Genomic DNA, 21,702 nt, shown 5'->3' on the forward strand with positions numbered 1-21,702 from the left:
ATGGGGCAGCAGTTCACCAACACTGAAGGGGAGCAAGGGGAGATTGATGTGGCAGAGCTGCAGGAATGGTACAAGAAGTTTGTGGTGGAATGTCCCAGTGGGACCCTCTTCATGCACGAGTTCAAGAGGTTCTTCGGGGTCCAGGACAACCAGGAGGCAGCAGAGTATGTGGAGAACATGTTCAGGGCTTTTGACAAGAATGGGGTAAGTGCTCAGAGGGTTCTGCAGCCATTTATTTCTGTATATTATATATGTAACAGGGGACCAGCGAGGGCAGCAGAAGGAGCACAGGCTGGCCTGGATTTATCTCCTCAAATCTCCGCCTAAATTAAGGTCAGAATGTCCCCTTGAGGGACTAAGGGTGGATTAAAAAGTTGAAACTTGGGCAGTCACACTTTGAGGCCCTCAAACAGCCAAGGGTCCCACATGGCAGAAATATTTCTGTGTTGAGATAGAGGGGAAATCACAGTGCAGGAAAATCCTACCAGGCTAGTTCTGTGTTGGAGGAAGTGTCTGCAGCAGGTACCAGCAGGTGGTTTGTAATAAAATATCGATTTTAGCTCTGCTTTCCAAAAGCAGAGGAATGCTGAACAATTCAGACATTCTGGGTTTGATTCCCTGTGCCATATTTGCCATGGAACACCTGGGGAAATTGGGATTTGTGGTTTAGCCACAGCTCCTGCATCCCTGCCCTGCTGCAGGGCAGCCTGGCCTGCTTTGGGTTCTCGGCTGCCCTGGCTGAGCAGCACTTGCCAAATGGGGAAATTGTTATTTTCCTGAAGCTCCTGATGATATTCCAGCTGTGGGGATGTTTGTTCCTTGTATCAATGAATGTTTGTTCCTCGCATCAATACAGGAAAAGGGGGCTCGGGCTCTTCATCCCTCATCAACTCATCTCCCTTAAGCTCCCTTTGAAAATAGGGTCAAAATCTCACGGAAGTGGCAGCAAAAGTCACTTTGTGGGAAAGGATTTAAAAAGGCCGTGGAAGATGTTGGCAGGTCAGGCTTGTCTCAGAATTCCAAGCTGTGAAAAACCAAATTCCTGCATTGGCCAAATTCCGTTGTGGAAGCTGTGGGGAAAGGCAGCAGAGCAAACTGTGCATAGAGGATGGAGTCCCATTCCTAATTTACAGGAGTTTTCCTAGCAGGACAGAGGCTCTGTTTTTGGGGGTGCTGGTGGATGCAGGATGGGGAGGGGAGCCCAGGCTGGCTGCAGGTCCTGGACTGCCACGAACCTTCTCGGAGTGCCAAGCCAGCCCTGCTCCGTGCCCTGTCCTGCTGGCAGCTCTGACCAGGCTCCCTGGGGGCTGTAAGCGCTTTTCCACCGGCTCTCTGCCCTGCCAAGTGTCACCCAGCTGCTGATTCTCTGCTGGCACAGGACAACACCATTGATTTCCTGGAGTACGTGGCTGCCTTGAACCTGGTTTTGAGGGGGAAGCTGGAGCACAAGCTGAGGTGGACGTTCAAAGTGTACGACAAGGATGGCAACGGCTGCATAGACAAACCTGAGCTGCTGGAAATCGTTGAGGTAGGTGGGCATTGCCCAATCCCTGCTTTCAGCAATCCCTGCTCTGTGGCAACGCTCTCAGCTGTGTGGGGTTTGGGGTAACGGGGTTCCAAGGGTGCTGTGGGGCTGAGCAGGTACCCAGGTACCTGTGCTCCTGAGGCTGGGGAGAGGCTGGGGAGCACATCCCATATCTGAGCACTGCTCATCCCCATGTGAGCATCCCAGGGATGTGCAGGGCCCCTCCTGTGGGCAGCAGGGCCCTGGCCAGGAGGGTGAGCAGCTGGGAAAGCAGGGCAGCCTGTCTGGGCCACCTCCCACTGCAGTTTTGAGGTCAGCCAAGAGGTGCCCAGAAATGTGAGGCCACTGCTAATCCTCTCTGTGGGCAGATTGGCACAAAACCCTTCCACCTGGGCAGCAAAGGTAACCACGGACAGGTGGTGCCATGGCAGGGGTGGATGCAGTCTGAGCCTTTCCCTGGCAAAGGGGGCAGAAGCTGAGGGTCAGAATGTGAGCTGAAACAGGCTGGATCTGCAGGCTGGGCACTGCTGCCCCCAGGGCTGGCTCTGTCCAGCTGTGCCTGGCTCGGGATGCCAGCAAACACTTCCATTCAAGGCCTGTGGTATTTCCCATCTGTGGAAGTCCCACTTTGTTCTCTGCCAAGGAGCCCTGGGCTCTGCCCACGTGTACATAAGCAGAGCAGGAGGGCAGCAGCCTCACAGAGCAAAAACAGGGTCACTGATGTGGGCTCAGGGGCTCCATCCCAGGTCTGAGCTGCTGAGGGGCAGAACCTTCCAGAAGGGTCAAACCCAGCCCTTGGGAAAGGCCCCGCAGCCAGGGGGCACAGAGAGCTCAGTGCTTCATGCCCTGATGTGGTAGCTGCTTGCAGTCCATCTACAGGCTGAAGAAGGTGTGCTGGTCGGACGTGGAGGACAGGACCCCGCTGCTGACCCCGGAGGAGGTGGTGGACAGGATATTCCAGCTGGTGGATGAGAACGGGGATGGTGAGTGATGCCCAGGAGCATTCCTGAGAGCTCACCTGGGCTGGGCTGGCCAGAGACCCCTGGGCTGTGCTGTGTTCCCACCATGGGCAGCTGGGCTTGGCTCTGCTCTGTTCCCACCATGGGCAGCTGGGCTTGGTTCTGTTCTCACCATGCACAGCTGGGCTTGGCTCTGCTCTGCTCTCACCATGCACAGCTGGGCTTGGTTCTGCTCTGCTCTCACCATGGGCAGCTGGGCTTGGTTCTGCTGTGTTCTCACCATGCACAGCTGGGCTCTGCTCTGCTCTCACCATGCACAGCTGGGCTTGGCTCTGCTCTCACCGTGCACAGCTGGGCTTGGCTCTGCTCTGCTCTCACCATGCACAGCTGGGCTTGGCTCTGCTCTGTTCCCACCACGCACAGCTGGGCTTGGCTCTGCTCTGTTCCCCAGAGCCAAAGGTGTCCTGGTGGAGCAGGATAAGCTCCTTTTCGTTGTTATTTTAGTGTAAAACACGGAGGAGTCCCTGCTGGGGCAGCTTTGGTGCCACTCAGATGCCCCGCTCTGGCAGCCCCAGGGCAGGTCCCAGCACCAGGAGCTGGGTGAGGACACTGTTCCAGTCAGGCTGGGCCTTGCAGGACCTGGCTGGGTCCTGGCAGGGCCTGGGTGAGCCCTGCAGCATCCAGAGTGTCCCGCTGGGGTGGGACAGGGGGGAAATGCTGGGTCACAGCCCCTGGTTTGTCCTTCAGCCTCAGAGCTGGGGGATCCCCTGAGACCGTCCTTGATCAGCGTTTTATGTGACCCGGGGTGGAGCCCTCCTCCTCCTCCTCCTCCTCCTCCTCCTCCTCCTCCCTCATCTGCCTGCCCCGCTCCCGCCCACAGGGCAGCTGTCCCTGGACGAGTTCATTGACGGCGCCAGGAAGGACAAGTGGGTGATGAAGATGCTGCAAATGGACGTGAACCCCGGCGGCTGGATCACCGAGCAGAGGAGGAAGAGCGCTTTGTTCTGAGAGAATTGGCTCTGGCGCGGCTGCCATGGCGATGCTGAGTCCCAGCGGTGACCCTTCCTCCCTCTAGCCTGGTCACGACTTTCCTCTTAACTCCATCTCAGCATCCAGAGGCAAACCTGAGCGCTTCAAGGAGCCGTCTGTGCTGCAAACCCCACGTGCTGGGCACTGCTGGTACCCAGGGACTATTCCTGGCCCGTGAATAACCCTTGCCGTGTACACAGTCCCGTGTTTGCCAGCTCTGCTCTTTGGTTACACCCCAAGGAACAAACGCTGCAGGCAGATCCTGAGCAGGGCTTGGGGCTGGCAGTGGGGATGGAGCCTGAGTGCTGTCCCAGAGCAGCCAGGGCACGGCTCAGCCCTGCAGGGCAGCACGGGCAGCTGGGGATGCTCGGGGGGCTCTGGGGATGCTCGGGGGGCTCTGTGGATGCTCAGGGGGCTCTGGGGATGCTCAGGGGGCTCTGTGGGATGCTCAGGGATCCCTGTGGGATGCTCAGGGGTCTCTGTGGATGCTCGGGGGGCTCTGTGGATGCTCAGGGGGCTCTGGGGATGCTCGGGGGGCTCTGGGGATGCTCAGGGATCCCTGTGGGATGCTCAGGGGTCTCTGTGGATGCTCAGGGGGCTCTGTGGATGCTCAGGGGGCTCTGTGGGATGCTCAGGGGTCTCTGTGGATGCTCAGGGGGCTCTGTGGGATGCTCAGGGAGCTCTGTGGATGCTCGGGGGGTCCCTGTGGGATGCTCAGGGGGTCCCTGTGGGATGCTCAGGGGTCTCTGTGGATGCTCAGGGGGCTCTGTGGGATGCTCAGGGGGTCCCTGTGGGATGCTCAGGCGTCTCTGTGGATGCTCAGGGGGCTCTGTGGATGCTCAGCGGGCTCTATGGGATGCTCAGGGGGCTCTGTGGATGCTCAGGGGTCCCTGTGGGATGCTCAGGGGTCTCTGTGTGTGATTTGCAGCCTTTACTGCTGCTCATGTCCAACATAACCCCACCAGAAATGAGATTTGGGTGTGAGCAGTGGCCAGGGCAGCACACAGAGCTGAGGGAAACAACCTCAGGGCTGGGCAGGAGCAGCAGCAGCTCCTTCCTGCCCCTCCTGGGGACCAGAGGCTGCTCCTTCTGCCTGCCCTGAGCCCGAGGGGCTGAGGGATGCTGGCCCCAAACTCTGCATTTCCCAGCCCCACTCAGAGCTCAGGACAGCCCGGGTGGGACTCAGCTCCTGCCAGCCCCTGGTTCTGGGGGATCCTCACTGGAACGGATTCTCCTGCCCTGGGAGAGGGGATGAGCCCAGGGAGCCCCAGGATTGGAGCCCCAGGATTGGAGCCCCTGGTTCTGGGGGATCCTCACTGGAGCAGCTTCTCCTGCCCTGGGAAGGGTGCATGAGCCCAGGGAGCCCCAGGATTTTCACTGCTCTGGGAACAGTTTGGAGTGGGAGAAGAGGTGAGGGAAGAGCAGGGCTGTGCTTGGCAGTGTCTCTGCAATGGGAGGATTTGTGCTGCTCCGTTGGCAGGACCACAGAATCAGAAATCAGGGATGGTTTGGGTTGGGGAAAACCTGAAAACTCCCTGGTTTCCAAGCCCCCTGCCCTGGGCAGGGATGCCACATCAGATTGCTCCAAGCCCTGTCCAAACTGGCCTGGAAAAGTGGGAAAAGTGACAAAATTCCAGTACAGTGGTTTTACACTGGACTTAATTTAACCCCAGAGTACAGATATAGAATTTACCCAAACTGCAGGCTGAGCTCTGCTGTTCTAACCCATGTTTCTACATAGATGTATGTGGGAAAAGGATTTGGCTTGAATCAATATTTTGGTTCACCTTTATTGGATTTACTGGTTCATTCAAAAGAAGAAAACCCCCCAGGAAAATAACATGAGCTTGTCTGTTCCATCTGAATTTTCCTATGGGATCAGTGGGCCAGGTCATCCCAATGAAAAGATTTACAACCCCTTTTTTGTGGCCTTTAATTAGGACTGCAGTAGCTGCCATTAGCTGATTAGTGTGCTGGTTTGTGGTCTTGTCAGTTTAGCCAGTGTTTAAATTCCATGGGGAAGTGCTCAGGATCAGACACAATCAGTGCAGGAGTTCAGATTGTGCACATTTCCACTTTGAAACAGCCTTTCTATGAGTTCTGTGTAAATACTGAGCAGTTTGTGCTGTGCTGACTTATCAGGGCTGATTCCACTTGTGCTTTCTGCTGCTCGAGGCAGCTGCTCAAAGCTCTCTCTGGTCAATAGTTCATCAGCTCAAGATCTGAGAGGAAAATCTGACTTCTGGCTTGAGAGCCTGGATGAAAACATTCACATTTATTGATGTTCCAGCTTGTGAAAAAATGTTTTCATTGCTGGGTACAAATCTCTAAGAATTCCTTACATTTCAGCATCTCAACCCAGGTAACCCCCCCTGCTCCCTTGTATGGGTTTAGAGAGGCTGTTTAGTTCATAGAATTGCATTTTGCTGCTTCACCGAAATGCTTCAAATTCCGCAATTCTGCTCACCTAGCCAGCCCAGGCTCTGCAGGGGCTGCCTGGGGACCCTCCCTGGTGAGCCCTTGTACAGGTGTTGGTAGAAGTTTTGTAAAACACGACTTGAATAAAGAAATATTTATTAAAAACCTTTGTTTTGCAGTATCTGTTTGTTGATTAGGTGAAGAGCTGTGTGAGTACCCGAGTGAAACTGCAGCCTGTGAGTGTGATATATTGAATTTAGGGGAGGAGCAGCTGGGTCAAACGGAGATAAGGCAGAGATGACGATGCTGGTGCAGAGTTGGGAAGGAGCCTCTTGTGCTTAACTTCGTGTGGTGACAGCCAAAACCGTGGAAGTAGGGTTAAAAACACAACGTTTCTCAATGGAACTGGGAAGGGGTGTTCAGAATAAAGAGAGCAGAGCGCTGCAGTTGGGTGTGAGTGACCCTGCAGCCCTGGAGCAGCCCTGGAGCTGCTGCTGAGCCCGGGCACGGAGCTGCAGGGGCTGCGCTGCTCTCAGGGCTGGCACAGCCCATGGAAAATCGTTCCTCTTATCAATTGTGTAATCTCTGGCCGAGGAACGCAAGGCGCTATTTTAGAGCCCTGACTACAGGGCTCTGATCTCTCGCAGCCCCATCAGCGCTCAGCGGGCTGTGGATGTCAGAATTTGCATAATCCCATTGCCAGACTTAGGGCCGGCCCCAATTGGATTGCGCTGATCCGATCGGATTTCTTTCTGCTCTAAACGGGGAAGCAGGAGGGCTCGGAAAAGGCAAATGCCACCTGACGTTTCTGGGCTGCCATCTGCTCCGTGCCCTGCGGCCGGGCGGGACGGGAGGAGCGATGACCGGGCTGGGAAGCTGCAGCTGAGGCTGAGGTGGAAGGGAAAGGGGAACGGGAGCCAGGGAGGCGTCAATCGCACCCTGAAACAGCCCGGGAGATGCACAGCATCCCTGGGAGAGGCTGAGCGGAGGGGGATCCCTGCCCTGCCCTGCCCTGCCCTGCCCTGGGTGCAGCTGAGCCTGGGGCAGGGGCGGCTCTCGGGCTCGGGTTTGTGCCCAGGTCATTCCCGGAGCACCTGGGGCAGGTTCCCTTCGGAAATGTCCTGAGCGAGGCCAGAGTGACCTCGTGAGCCCCGTGCCGGTCACTGCAGGCATTGCCTGTGGTCCCTTACAGCTGTTTTGTGACAGCACCTGTGCCCAGCTGTGCCATGGCAAAATTCCTTTCCTTCCTTTCCTTTCCTTTCCTTTCCTTTCCTTTCCTTTCCTTTCCTTTCCTTTCCTTTCCTTTCCTTTCCTTTCCTTTCCTTTCCTTTCCTTTCCTTTCCTTTCCTTTCCTTTCCTTTCCTTTCCTTTCCTTTCCTTTCCTTTCCTTTCCTTTCCTTTCCTTTCCTTTCCTTTCCTTTCCTTTCCTTTCCTTTCCTTTCCTTTCCTTTCCTTTCCTTTCCTTTCCTTTCCTTTCCTTTCCTTTCCTTTCCTTTCCTTTCCTTTCCCTTTTTTCATTTCTTCAAAGTTAAACTCAGCTCAGAACCTTAGAAGGTGTCTCAAGTTTGGGGGAGTCCCTCGGGTTTGGGGTCCCGGGGCTGTTTTGGGGATTCTGTTGGGTTCGGGGTCCCGGGGCCGTTTTGGGGGTTCCCGGGGCTGTTTTGGGGGGTCCCGGGGCTGTTTTTGGGGGTTTCTCTCGGTTTTTGGGGGGTTCTCTCGGGTTCGGGGTCCCAGGGGCGTTCCCGCTGCTCCCGGCGGGGCCGGCAGGGGGCGCTGCGGGACGGGACACGGCGGGAGCGAGCTCGTTGGAACGGGATAATGGGAACGGGATAGTGGGAACGGGAATATGGGATAGTGGGATAACGGGATAGTGGGAACGGGATAGTGGGAACGGGAATATGGGATAGTGGGATAACGGGATAGTGGGAACGGGAACAGAATAATGGGATGGGATCGATGGGATGGGATGGGATAATGGCATGGCATGGCACAGAGATGGAGACAGGGATGGGATGGGGACAGGGGTGAGATGGGACAGGGACAGCCCTTTTAGAACTACTTTGGCTTTCTAACTGGAGATCTGGCTGCTTCCCGCTGCCCCTGGGCACCGAGGGGAGCTCAGGGGAGCTCTGGCAGAGCTGATGCTGTCTGTGCCCAGGGAGGTGCTCACAAAACCCACGCTGAGCTCAGCTCCCTCCCCGTGCTGTGCCAAGGCCAAAGGGCTCTGGGTTTGGTGCTGGTCACCTGTGGGGGAGTTGGTTGTGCTGCAAGAAGGAGAGTTACACTGATGTATTGCTCTAGGATCTGACATTACACTGATGTATTGCACTAGGATCTGACATTACACTGCTGTACTGCTCTAGGATCTGACATTACACTGCTGTACTGCTCTAGGATCTGACATTACACTGCTGTACTGCTCTAGGATCTGACATTACACTGCTGTATTGCTCTAGGATCTGACACTACACTGCTGTATTGCACTAGGATCTGATATTACACTGCTGTACTGCTCTAGGATCTGACATTACACTGCTGCTTTGCTCTAGGATCTGACATTACACTGCTGTACTGCTCTAGGATCTGACATTACACTGCTGTATTGCACTAGGATCTGACATTACACTGCTGTTTTGCTCTAGGATCTGACATTACACTGCTGTACTGCTCTAGGATCTGACATTACACTGCTGTACTGCACTAGGATCTGACATTACACTGCTGTATTGCACTAGGATCTGACATTACACTGCTGCTTTGCTCTAGGATCTGACATTACACTGCTGTACTGCACTAGGATCTGACATTACACTGCTGTACTGCACTAGGATCTGACATTACACTGCTGTATTGCACTAGGATCTGACATTACACTGCTGTATTGCACTAGGATCTGACATTACACTGCTGTATTGCTCTAGGATCTGACATTACACTGCTGTATTGCACTAGGATCTGACATTACACTGCTGTATTGCACTAGGATCTGACACTACACTGCTGTATTGCTCTAGGATCTGACATTACACTGCTGTACTGCACTAGGATCTGACACTACACTGTGAGTAACAGCTCAGCCCGCTCTAATGAGGGGTGGAAGCCGCTCCCTCCTGCAGGGCTGAGAGTGGACAGGCTGGCCATCAAGGGCCCCTGCCCAGGGTGCTGTGGTTTGTGAGCCCCAGAACAACCCCAGAGCAGCTGTTCCTGTGCTTGTGTGAGCCACTAAATCTGTCCTGCTGGAAACAGGAGGGTTGATTGCAAGAGAGGAGAGGCACAACCTGAAATAATATTGTAAAACATCTTTATTAGCTCACCATAGGACTGGAAGTACAAAAGCTTCCAGGTAAAACTCTGTCCAGTGAAAAGGACACACAGGAAAATGGTCAGGAAAATGGTCCTGCTCGTCTGGAAGCACTTCCTTCCTTCCTTCCTTCCTTCCTTCCTTGCAGATCCTTCAGGGAGAAACATTTCCTTACAGTCCAGGGGGTTGTTAGAAAAAAGGCACCATTCCATGTTTTTAGTGCTTTTAAACAAAGAAAAGCCACTGCATTCACCCCTCCCCTAGTGCTAGCTCACAAATGTTGTAACTCACATTATCACTGCTCACTGCTGACCAAATAATAATGAGTGAAGGAAGGAGCAACCAGAACAGGGGATTGCTTGCTCTGGAAATTCAAATGGAAGGGGAAGGTTTGGATCTGCTTTTCCAGGACCCCTTTCAGGGGGCCAAGTCCTGGTTGGACCCCGCTGGGGGGTGCTGGCCACGGCCTCAGTGGCAGTTTTGGGGTGTTCTCAGTGAGTTCTTGCCCTGCACAGCCTCGTGCAGCACTGGCTGTCCCCTCTGGCCTCAGGGGATATTTTGGGGTGTTCTCAGTCAGTTCTTGCCCTGCACAGCCTCGTGCAGCACTGGCTGTCCCCTCTCTGAGCTCAGCAGTGTCCAGAGCCATCCCAGCTCCGTGTGGGATGGACATTGAGTCATTTAGCTCTGCACCCCTCTCCTCTGGTACCCAGGGGTGTCCCCCCGGTCCCCGTGCCCAGGGGACAGTCCTGTCAGCAGGGAGTGCAGGCACAGCTGATCAGTGGCAGTGCCAGGGCAGGCCAAGGCACAGCCCAGGGAGCTACTGGGCAGCCTGGGCATCCTGCCCGGCCTCATGGGGGTTCTTGCCATCGTTCTGGATCAGCCTCACGATGTGGGTCAGGTCCAGGCTGCGCGTCAGGATGTCCAGCAGCATCTCGTCCTTCTGCACGCCCTCCATGAACTCCTCCAGGGACAGCTCGCCTGCAGGGCACAGAGCTCTGTTAGACCCCCAGCCCCAGAGCTCCCTGCACCCCAGACTGGCACAGAGCCTGCAATGGGGGCCCAGCACCTGCATTGTGCCCCAAAGCCCAGCACAGAGCTCTGTTAAACCCCCAGCCCCAGAGCTCCCTACACCCCAGACTGGCACAGAGCCTGCAATGGGGCCCAGCACCTGCATTGTGCCCCAAAGCCCAGCACAGAGCTCTGTTAAACCCCCAGCCCCAGAGCTCCCTGCACCCCAGACTGGCACAGAGCCTGCAATGGGGGCCCAGCACCTGCATTGTGCCCCAAAGCCCAGCACAGAGCTCTGTTAAACCCACAGCTCCCTGCAGCTCCCTACACCCCAGACTGGCACAGAGCCTGCAATGGGGGCCCAGAAGCCTCACTGTGCCCCAAAGCCCAGCACAGAGCTCTGTTAAACCCACAGCTGCACCCCAGACTGGCACAGAGCCTGCAATGGGGGCCCAGCACCTGCATTGTGCCCCAAAGCCCAGCACAGAGCTCTGTTAGACCCCCAGCCCCAGAGCTCCCTGCACCCCAGACTGGCACAGAGCCTGCAATGGGCGCTCAGCACCCTCACTGTGCTCCAAAGCCCAGCACAGAGCTCTGTTAAACACCCAGCCCCAGAGGTCCCTACACCCCAGACTGGCACAGAGCCTGCAATGGGCGCTCAGCACCCTCACTGTGCCCCAAAGCCCAGCACAAAGCCAGGGCACACGGGGGGCTCAGCCTGCACAGGGAGCCACCCTCTGCCAGCTCTCCCACCCTGGTGTTCTGGGGCTCAGGGAAGGGAGGGCAGTGCCCAGGAGGGGCCTCACCATCCCCGTTGATGTCGATTTTGTTGAACACCATGTCTGTGAACTCCTCTGCCGTCATCTTCTCGTTGCAGCGGTTGATGGAGCGGATGGCCTGGGGGGAACGAGGGCACAGGAGTTACTGAGAGCTCTGCAGGGGTGTGGGTGCCCGTCAGAACAAGCGGCCAAATCACCAGCACAAAAGGCCAAACACTTTTTCAGGGCTAAAACCTAAAACTTGTTTTCAGGCAGTTAGGCTTGGAAAGGAGTGAGTCTTGTCTGAAAGGCTGGAGATTAAAATCACCCAAAAAGGCCACCAATGCTTTACAAGATTTACTGGGCACGCTGGGATAAGCCAGGAGCCATTCACCTCTGGAAACCCTCAGATTAAATTGAGGTGCTTATCCCAGCCCCGGTTTCAATGCCCAGGGTCAGGCAAGGACAGGACAGGGGTGCTGGAGGCACAGCTGGCACAGCTGGCACAGCTGGCGCAGCACAGCAGCAGCTTTGGGCAGCCCTGCAGCTGACCATGGCCTTCATGGCTGGGAGTTCCTGCTGCAGCCCCCCTGCACCCAGGGCCCATCTGGGCAGGGATGGAGGGGCTGCTCCCACTCACTTTGATGATGTTCAGCAGCTCAGCCCGGTCGATGCAGCCGTTGCCATCCACATCATAGAGCTTGAAATACCACCTGAGCTTCTGGTCCACCTTGCCCTTCAGCACCAGGCTCAGGGCTGCCACATACTCCATGAAATCAATGTAGCCATCCTAAAGGCAGAAGGTTAGAAGCTGAGATTAAAAGCAGAGTCAGGCAATAAAGGATTATTTTGGTCGCTCCTGAAGTTCCCCCTGGAACCTCACCTCCACCCTGAGACCAGGGGCTTGTGGAGTGCAGTGGTGAAAGCCAAGGCTCTGCCTGAATCTGGGCAGAAATGCTGTACAATGATGGAATTACAGAATCATAAAGGCTGGGAAAGGCTCGCAGATCACCAAGCCCAGCCTTGCACCGTTAGGCTTGGGACTGGCTGGTGGATGTGGCTCCGGGACAGAGCTGGCCTGGCTCAGGGAATTAACACCAGGCATTAATTACCAGCCCAAAGCAGGGATTCAGAGCTCACAGAGGTTTATGCAGATGGGCCCTGATAAATCCCCCAGCCCCATCCTGCCTGCCCACACCCTCAGCTCCTTTCTCCTGCCTGGGGTCCCATTCCCAGGAGAGGAGCAGGCTCAGGGGTGACCCCAGCACGCTGTGACATCTCAGGCCGGGGTTCCTCTGTCCCTGTGCCATTGCTGTGCCCGCTCCACGTTTGGAGCACAAACACTTTTATCTTTGACTTTCCTGCCGGGTGTTTGCCCACCCCAGCTGGTGCCATGGTTTGGGTGCCCAGCTGGAGCCAGGATGGTGGCAGCACTGCAGAGCTCTGCCCTGAGCCCACAGCCACCAAAGTGCCCCCAGATGAGCCTGTGACACCCACAGCTCCCAGGGGTTGTTAAAATGCCTCCTGCCCAGCCCAGAGCCTTCCCACGGTGTTTGAAAGGATCCATTGCCCTGCTGTGGCTTGTGGCCCTTCCCTGCAAGGGCTCCTGTGGCACCGGGGACACGTTCATGGTGAACCCGTGGTGGCACCTGGGCTCAGGGATCCCAGCGCCCTTTCCCCCCTCAGTGAGTCCATGATTCCCAGCACAGAGCATAATCCAGGGTTTGTCAGTGAACAGAGGCTCTGCCCCGGGGCCAGGACCTTGCAGAGATCATCTGCTTGATCCCAGGGCTGCAGCAGCCAGATTAGGGACAAATAACTGCTAAGCCCCTTCCCAGCAGGATTTCCTGTGCATCAATTCCCCTTTCAGGCATGCATTCAAACAGCAGTGAGCAAGGGAAAGGCCAAGGTACCAACCAAACACCTGAAGGGTTTAGGGCCTGATTTGCATTTTTGTCAATGGGATTAATGCCACTAAGCCCTTTGGGTTGCCATAAAATAGATTCCTCATCTCACAGGAGGTGCAATTTCAGGTCATTTGCAAGCAGAGGAGGATGCAGTTTGCTGTTGGAGACACAGCATCCACCTGCTCCCCAAAAATCTGCTCATGGACTGCTTCCCAAAAATCTGCTCTGGAACTGCATCCCCAAATCCCAATGCTCTGGGACTGTATTCCCAAAAATCTGCTCTGGGACTGCATTCCCCAATCCCTGCTCCAGGACTGCATTCCCGAATATCAGCTCTGGAACTGCATTCCCAAAAATCTGCTCAGGGACTGCATTCCCAAAAATCTGCTCTGGGACTGCATTCCCCAATCCCTGCTCCAGGACTGCATTCCCAAAAATCTGCTCAGGGACTGCATTCCCAAATATCAGCTCTGGAACTGTATTCCCAAAAATCTGCTCAGGGACTGCATTACCAAATCCCAGTGCTCTGGAACTGCATCCCCAAATCCCAATGCTCTGGGACTGTATTCCCAAAAATCCCAATGCTCTGGAATTCCATTCCCAAATCCCTGCTCTGGGACTGCATTCCCAAATCCCAAAGCCTCTCCCCAGGGATTCCAAGCTCCTTCTCCCATGGAATAAAATCCCTCCCAGTGCAATCCATTCACAGTTTCCAGTTTCCCAGAGCACAAGCAGCCCCAGCCCGTGCTGGGGACTCACTGAATGCAGCCCTTGTCCTCACAGGCACTGTCACAACATTCAGTGTTTAGGGATTAAAGGGCACTTCATTTTAAAGGGATCAAAGGCTGCCAGATAGAGCCCCCCTGTTCCAGAAGGAAAATGCCAGTTCTGGGAGAAGCCTGTGTGTCCCTGCAGGGCAGGCAGTGGGTGAGGGCTCCTGCTGGCATTTCTCACGTCCCAGAACCGATTCCACACTTTGTGAGGCTGCAGCGAACCAGGCTGCACATACCCAGAGCAGGTTCTGCTCCCTCCCTCCCTCCCAGCCAGCCCAGCCCTGCACGGCCCAGTGGGAAGGACAATATTTACCTTATTAAAGTCAAACGTCTCAAACATTTGCTCAACGTATTTGTTCGCTGCCGGACTCAGGTTTTTCAGGCCAAAAAACTGTTTGAACTCGTAGAGGGTGAGCTGGCCAGAAGGACACTCTGTCATGAACTTCTTGTACCACTGGTGGCACTCGGTGGTGCTCAGCTCCTCCACGGTTTTCCCGTCCATGTTCCCCATCTCCACACCAGCTGCTGGGCCCTTTGCGGCCAAAAACGGAGCGTTTGTGAGATTTAGGGAAAACAAAAATATCTCACAATTCTGCTTCTTGCCTCGGAAGCCCAGACGTCCCCAGCAGCGCAGGGTCAGGGCATCAGGAAATGCCTGGTGCTGCACAGATCCCAGCAGGGATGGACACAGGAGGCTCCTCTTGCTGGCAAACCCAAAAGCACAGAACCCCCCTTGGAGGGAAGGTGGCATTTAAGCACCCAGCAAATCCCTCCCCAGCCAATGAGGCTGCAGGGGCGGTGGGCTCCTGCCAGGCATTAAGAGTTCAGGTTAAAATAGAAAAAGGTAAAATGGGGAAGTCTTGCAGATTACAGGCCCAGCAGGAGATTAGGAGGGTGGAATTTTCTCTGTGATGAGCTAATCTCTTAATCCACTTCATTTATCTTTATGGCAAGGGGGGCTGGCATCACATGAGCAACAACTTTTGGACCAGAACCAGAGTGGGAAAAATGAGAGAAAAAACCACTCTGGATGCTCTGTGCTGTTTGTGCTTTTTGCTGTCCCTTCCCCTCGCTCTGCCAGAGGGTTCCAGAGGGTTCCAGAGCCTGGAACTCAGGCAGGGGCAAGAGCCAAAGAGCCACCTCAGCTCCTGAGGAGACAGCAGGAGGGTGAATTTGGTCTGAGGAGACAAATATAGAAACGTAATTGCCTTGAATGGTACAGGTTTAAGTCTGCTTTAATTGCAGACAGCAGGAAGGGGAAGGGCCCTCTCCCCCCAGCTCCAGGGGTCCTGTGTCCAGTCTTGGTCCTGTTAATTGAGTGGTTTTTCCTCAAAATTGTCCCACGCCCTGCTCACCCCAGCGGTGTGTCCTGGCGGCTGCACTACAAACTCAGTGCAGTTAAATGCAGCTTCAATTTTCACTTGTGATGGATCGCCATGAAAAATCCTCCATGTAAAACAAGCAAATCCAGTGTTGTTTTCACTTTGGCACACCGCATTCTGAGAAATACTCAGGAATAAAATCTCAGAAAGCACCACGGGCCAGATCCTGGGCTGGAAGTGAAAGGTGTGAGCCCAGGGTGTCCCACAGAGTTTATCCATAACACACATTTAATATATAACTGCAGTTATCTAACAAGTAACAGAGGCCGGTATTGCTTCTGCACCTCAGTAAATGAGGAATAACTCTGCTAAAAAAAGCAGCATTACACAATCAAAAACCACTCACGGAAAAGGAATTAAGCTGAGGGACACTAATTGGATGTGCTAATTCTGTAGTGGCCCTGTTGAGCAGGTGAGGCTGCAGAGGAGCCCCGAGCCCAGCCCAGGCCGTGCTGAGCCGGGTGAGCTGGGCTGGGTGGGCTGGCAGTGCCCTGTGCCGTGGCACCCGGGCAGCAGGAAGGGACAGGACGGGCTGGGCAGGGCTGCAGAGCAAAATGCACGCTGCATATTTCCCCGGGGAGCAGCGGCACAGCCTCCCCGCCCAGCCCAGCTGCCCTGCCCGAGGCTGTCACGCTGATGGGACACGGTGCCCGTGGCTCTCGCACCAAGGGGACACGGTGCCCGTGGCACTCACAGCCATGGCATGCTGCTCATACTCACGGGACAGGGTGCCTGTGGGTGTCACACTGATGGGACACACATGGCTCTCACACCATGGCACACTGTCCCTCGGGCTGTCACACTGTGTCACACTGTCACACCATGGCACACTGTCACACCATGGCACACTGTCACCCTGTGGCTCTCACACCATGGCACACTGTCCCCCCGTGCTGTCACACCATGGCACACTGTCACACCATGGCACACTGTCACACTGTGTCACACTGTCACACCATGGCACACTGTCACCCTGTGCTGTCACACCATGGCACACTGTCCCCCTGTGGCTCTCACACCATGGCACACTGTCCCCCGTGCTGTCACACCATGGCACACTGTCCCCCCGTGCTGTCCCAGCCTTTATTGCCCCGAGGGACCCTCTATTGCCCCCCAGCTATGGCTTGGGGCTGTGGCAGGCTCCATGGCACACTGTCACACCATGGCACACTGTCACACCGTGGCACACTGTCACACCATGGCACACTGTCCCCCGTGCTGTCACACCATGGCACACTGTCACACCATGGCACACTGTCACACCATGGCACACTGTCCCTCGGGCTGTCACACTGTGTCACACTGTCACACCATGGCACACTGTCACCCTGTGGCTCTCACACCATGGCACACTGTCCCCCGTGCTGTCACACCATGGCACACTGTCCCCCCGTGCTGTCACACCATGGCACACTGTCACACCATGGCACACTGTCACACCGTGTCACACTGTCACACCATGGCACACTGTCCCCGCGTGCTGTCACACCATGGCACACTGTCACACCGTGTCACACTGTCACACCATGGCACACTGTCCCCCGTGCTGTCCCAGCCTTTATTGCCCCGAGGGAGCCTCTATTGCCCCCCAGCTATGGCTTGGGGCCGTGGCAGGCTCGCCACTTGCGGATGTCGGTGCTGGGCACCCCGAGCCGTGCCCGGCCGTGCGCGGTGCCCTCCTGGAAGCGGAAGCCGCAGAAGGGTTTCTGTGCCGTGCAGAACGGGGCCAGCGAGTTGGGCCAGGCCCGCTGGTAGAACACGAAGCGGAAGGAGCTGAGGGGGCGGCCCCCGGCGTGCACCACCACGGGCACCAGGTGCGAGCCCGGGGGCGGCCGGGGCCGGGGCCTGGGGGGCGCCCGGGGGACCCCCGGCTCTGCCTCGGCCTCCTCCATGCCCCGGCTCTCCCTGCTGGGCTCTGCCAGGGGCTGCTGCTGTTCCAGCCGCCTGTGGAGGAACGGATGCAGAGAAATGGGAATTGTCCCCGGGCTCAGCATCCCCAGCAGGGCAGGCAGGCGCTGTGCGTGCTGAGGGGTTTGCACATGTAAAATCTGAGCTGGTGCTGCTTAAAGAGAAAGGGACTTTAAACCCAAGTGATGCTCTGGGAATATGGAAGAGACTTTAAACAAATGCTGAGAGAATAGGAGCGGTGAGACACAAAGGACTTGATTCTCTCTTGGCTCTCAGTTAGAACACTGAAAAATCCAGCAACACACGGTGCTGGTGATGGCAGCAGCCACAGCCATGGCAAACCTGCCTCGGAAAGGGTTCAGTGCAATCTGAGCCAAGAGACGTAGCAGCGATGGCAGAACTGGCACTGTCCTTTGGGGCAGCAGCTCTGGGTGCCTCTGCAGGGACCCCACAGCTCCCTGAGCCCCCTCCTGCTCTGGGCATTGCTCTCAGTCCATCTCCACGTGGGTTTTACCCCAAAAATGTGAGGGATGCCTGCCCACCCAGGGCACAAGGAGCACCCTGCGCATCTGCAAGAGCCCTTGGCAGAGGAGGGGTGTGAGCCCCAGGACACACAGGGGTGAGCTGTGACCTACAGGGCTGGTGTGAGCCCCAGGACACACAGGGGTGAGCTGTGACCCACAGGGCTGGGTGTGAGCCCCAGGACACCCAGGGGTGACCCACGGCTGCTGCAGGGCCGTGCTGGGCTGCAGACACCTTTCTGCTGCTGTTACCTAAGCATGACTCAGTTATCTTTTCATTGACGACACCTCTGTGCGAATGGAAACTGCCTCTTCCCTCAGCAATTAGCCACCCTGTCCTAAATAAATGCTCTGCCCTTTGCTTATTTTTAACCCTGTAAAGAGGTTTCCTACTTTCCGTGACGTGCTTGGTGCTATTTCTGATCCCTGGCTCCTAAATCTATTAAGAAGGGGAATGCCTGCAAATTGTTTGGAAATCTCCTTAGAGCCTCTGAGGGGAATCACCAGCTCCCTGCAGGTTCACCACCTCTTTCTGTCTCTCATTTCTCCAGGGCAGGTGCCTGGAAGGCTGGACACAGCTCACAGAGGTTATTCCACAGCTGCTGCCATGAGGAAACCTCAGTCCATTTCCCCCCAGGGTATAAAGTAATGGGATTTTGACTGCTGAAAAGCAGATTTTATACCACCACAGCCATCCCAATGAGGTTTGTGCCCCCCTGTTCTGGCCTTGGATTGTTCAGATCTGCTGTTTTCACAGAGGTGGGTGCTGGCAGCTCCTGCCCCCTTGCCCTTTGGAGGAGCCAGGCACACACAGGACTGCGCTGTGCCTGCGCACCCACCCAGCAGGAGCACCCAGTCACCAGCTGGGGCGTGCAGGGGAGGCTGCAGCTGCCCTGGCAGCCCCATTGCTAAGTCATGCAGGTGCCTGGGGATGAGCAGGGCTCTGCAGTCACCCAGTGCTGAGCTCTGGCTCTGGCTCTGCCCCTGCCTGGGGCTGCCCCAGGTTCCTGCTCCTCCTCTGCAGCCCCTGGAGCTCTGGGGGAAGCTCAGAGGCTCCTCCTGCCCGGGTGGAGGCACCTGCCGGGTGATCCCTGCCTCGGAGGGGAAGCACCAGCTTAAGGTCCAGGTGCTATTTACGGCTCCATGCCTCAACGGAGAGTCCCACTAATCCTATTGCACCCGTTGTTCCTACGTAGAGAGATCCCTAATCCCTCCCAAAGGGCTGCTGGCCATCCCTAATCCCTCCCAAAGGGCTGCTGGCCGTCACAGCAAATCCCCCGGAGGGTCCCAGGGAAAGGCTGCGGAAGCAGGAAGGGTTCAGAGGGAAACCTCCCTGGGGAGGAGCTCCTGGGCAGCTGCCACAGCCTGGCTGGCAGTGCTGCCCATGCCAGAGCCATCCCAGAGCCATCCCAGAGCCCTCCACAGCCATCTGGAGCCATCCACAGCCATCCCAGAGCCCAGAGCCCTCCACAGCCATCCCAGAGCCATCCAGAGCCATCCCAGAGCCATCCCAGAGCCCAGAGCCATCCAGAGCCATCCCAGAGCCCTCCACAGCCATCCCAGAGCCATCCAGAGCCATCCAGAGCCATCCCACAGCCATCCAGAGCCCTCCACAGCCATCCAGAGCCATCCGGAGCCCTCCACAGCCATCCCAGAGCCATCCCAGAGCCCAGAGCCCTCCACAGCCATCCAGAGCCATCCCAGCAGCAGGTGTGTTTGCCCTGAGCTCTCAGCACCACGGGGGCACAGCCAGCTGACAGCAGCAGGATTTGCAGAGCAGAAATGGGATGGAGCCTCCCGCTGACATCACCGTGACCTGGTCACCTGCAGCCAAGGAGCTGCGGCCCGCAGGAGGGGGACAGGGTGGCACAGTGCCCTGCTGTGAGCTGTGAGCTGGGACACCCACCTGGGCGGCGCTGTCAGGAGGGCAGGGTGGCACTGCCTGGGGCAGGGCCAGCACTGCAGGGCGGCTCTCAGGGCTCCCAGGGCATTGTGACCTCAGGGCCACGGTGACCCCGGGGTGTCACAGGGCTGCACAGGAGCGCATGGGGACAGGGTTTAAGGATTTACAGCCCTGGGGCAGCTGGGGCTCTGCAGGACACTGCTGGCACTGCCACCCCAGCTGCAGCACGGGCCCCTGCCCCCTGTCCTGCTCCTCTATCCCTGTTTGCTGTTCTGCAGGCTCACCTGAGGGATTCTCCTCACAGCCCTTCCTCCTGCGGGTCCAGCCCTCGCTGCACAAACCCCTCTGACACCCACGAGTGCAGCAGGAACCCTCCACATGTGAGGTGCAGCTGCTCCCCTGATGGGAAAGCAGATAGTTCTGGGTGTTTACTGTGTTGGGATCAAAGGCAGCCTCACAGTGTGCTGTGTTACATCACACCACTGCTCACACGGCGCTTTCTCTGCCATAAAATCTGCTGGAGATCTTCCAAGTGCTTTCCTGAGCTCCGTGCCCAGCCCAGCAGTCCCTTTGCTGCGTGGCCCCGATCACACACAGCAGTGACGGCTGTGCTTGCTCAGAAACGCAGCCCCAGCGCCCAGCCTGGCACCTCCTGCGGCTCTGGAGCTGCATTTCACAGAAGCCACCGTGCCCAGCCTGCTGCCCGTGCTGCTCCTGAGCTGCTGCTGCCCCTCTGAGGGGAGGTCTGGGTGCTGGAAGGTGAAACCCAACATCTTTGATCTGAAGGCACAGATGGGAACGCGCACCGGAGCCCTGGCAGGGCTGTGCGGCAGCTTGTGCTCTGTGGGTGATAAATCCACCTGGGGATCCCTGCGTGCGCTGAGGGCGATGTGTGCTGTGCTCACCACCCAGGGCGAGGCAGGGCTGGGCTGTGGGGCAGGAGCAGGGCTGGGCTGTGGGCATGTGGGCATGTGGGCATGTGGCACCCCAGGCCCTGGAGCACCCCAGCAGTGACAGGAGCGGCTGAGTCACCCCTGCTGCTCCCACCCCTTTGAAGTCTCCTTGCTGTAATAATGAGATTTTGTGGGGCACCTTCATGCACAAGCCCAGGCTCTCTCATTCCACAGGATTTTATTGGCTTGGCCGCTGCAGCTCTGTTCCTTTTTTTTTTTTTTTTTTTTTCCTCCTAAAGAGAAATAAAATTTATTATATGTTGAAATAGCTGGCTTCTTGCTCTGGTGTTCTAGGCAGAACAAAATGTGACTGAATGCTCTCAGGAAAGCCAAAACAAGATTACAGAAGTAATATGTTGCTGCACTAAAATCACTTTCGCTTGATAATTTCTGGTTTCCAGCTGACAGGATGGGTTTCTTCAGTAGCAGCATCATCTTCTTTGTGTACTTTTATCAGCTTCAGCTGTTAGCAATCTGCTCTCTGGCTGGTCAAAACCACAAGCAAACATTCCTGATTCACTGCCCAAGGAAGCTGGCTGCACAGCTGCAGAAATTGTACCCAGTTCTGCAGCCCCAGAGGTGCACGGTGCCATTACCAGCTCCTGACACCAGAGCACCACCAGAATGTGCCGCCAGCGTGTTTCCAACAGCGTTGTCACCAGAGAGGTTCTGAATGAGGATTCCAGCCGGGAATTTCCACACGGTGCCAGCTGTGGCTCTGCTGCAGCAGGGATCCTGCACAAGGGGGGAGTTTTCCTCTGCAGCTCCAGGGGTGCTGAGATGGGCCTGGGCTCCCTCTGGCCATGCAGGGCAGCAGGAAGCTGCTCCTCTGGCAATGCAGTGGCTGCTGTTTCCCAGTTTCCATCCCATCCCATCCCATTATCCCATCCCAGCCCTCTCTTTCCCCACATGCAGGACAATCCCCTCTCCCCCAGCCCACTGCAGTGCCAGGGCAGCTCCCCCTCTGTCTGTCTGTGTGTCTGTGTGTCTGCAGCGGCGTTTCCTCTCACAAACACCATTTAAGATAACTGTCAGGACACGGCAGTAATTGCAGGGCTGGCGCAGGGAGCGGCCCCAGCCAGGGAGAGGCACCCGAGCAGCGCCCGGAGCCGCAGCCCCGCTGAAATCCCCGAAAATCCCTTAAAGTGTCCCAGCTCCTCTGCCACGGCCACGGAATTGAATTTGACATTTTAATTCTCCTTTTCCTGCCCCGCTTCCCATTCATAATTCACTTTATTTAAGTGCTGCCTCGTATCTGTGCCACGATTAGACTTTTGGAATATCCTAACAGTGCTCATTTTTCATTGATCACAAGGTATTTAATGTGTTGCTTTACTTAGTTCTTTAAAGCAAAAAA

The 21,702-nt window shown here is 56.3% G+C and overlaps 2 protein-coding genes across 2 annotated transcripts; one reads left to right on the forward strand and one right to left on the reverse strand.

The window, feature by feature from the left end:
- Window positions 1-3,492, forward strand: GUCA1B (guanylate cyclase activator 1B). The gene is made up of 4 exons (XM_058039875.1): window positions 1-204; window positions 1,379-1,528; window positions 2,394-2,508; window positions 3,365-3,492. Exons 1-4 carry the CDS (start codon window positions 1-3, stop codon window positions 3,490-3,492), a joined length of 597 nt encoding a protein of 198 aa, XP_057895858.1.
- Window positions 3,493-10,049: 6,557 nt separating this feature from the next.
- GUCA1A (guanylate cyclase activator 1A) lies at window positions 10,050-14,189 on the reverse strand. The gene is made up of 4 exons (XM_058039883.1): window positions 13,992-14,189; window positions 11,639-11,788; window positions 11,047-11,137; window positions 10,050-10,210 (listed from the first exon to the last, which is right to left on the reverse strand). Exons 1-4 carry the CDS (start codon window positions 14,187-14,189, stop codon window positions 10,050-10,052), a joined length of 600 nt encoding a protein of 199 aa, XP_057895866.1.
- Between the last annotated feature and the right edge of the window lie 7,513 nt (window positions 14,190-21,702).

The sequence above is a fragment of the Melospiza georgiana genome, chromosome 23 (assembly GCF_028018845.1).
Source record: "Melospiza georgiana isolate bMelGeo1 chromosome 23, bMelGeo1.pri, whole genome shotgun sequence".
Taxonomy (NCBI): Eukaryota; Metazoa; Chordata; class Aves; order Passeriformes; family Passerellidae; genus Melospiza; species Melospiza georgiana.

Excerpts from the sequence above, each read along its gene's own strand:
- GUCA1B (XM_058039875.1), top strand. The coding sequence starts at position 1 with ATGGGGCAGCAGTTCACCAACACTGAAGGGGAGCAAGGGGAGATTGAT. Across the intron at positions 205-1,378 it reads GGGCTTTTGACAAGAATGGG|GACAACACCATTGATTTCCT; the intron begins GTAAGTGCTCAG and ends CTGCTGGCACAG. Across the intron at positions 2,509-3,364 it reads GGTGGATGAGAACGGGGATG|GGCAGCTGTCCCTGGACGAG; the intron begins GTGAGTGATGCC and ends TCCCGCCCACAG.
- GUCA1A (XM_058039883.1), bottom strand. The coding sequence starts at position 14,189 with ATGGGGAACATGGACGGGAAAACCGTGGAGGAGCTGAGCACCACCGAG. Across the intron at positions 11,789-13,991 it reads AGACGTTTGACTTTAATAAG|GATGGCTACATTGATTTCAT; the intron begins GTAAATATTGTC and ends TTCTGCCTTTAG. Across the intron at positions 11,138-11,638 it reads AGCTGCTGAACATCATCAAA|GCCATCCGCTCCATCAACCG; the intron begins GTGAGTGGGAGC and ends CGTTCCCCCCAG.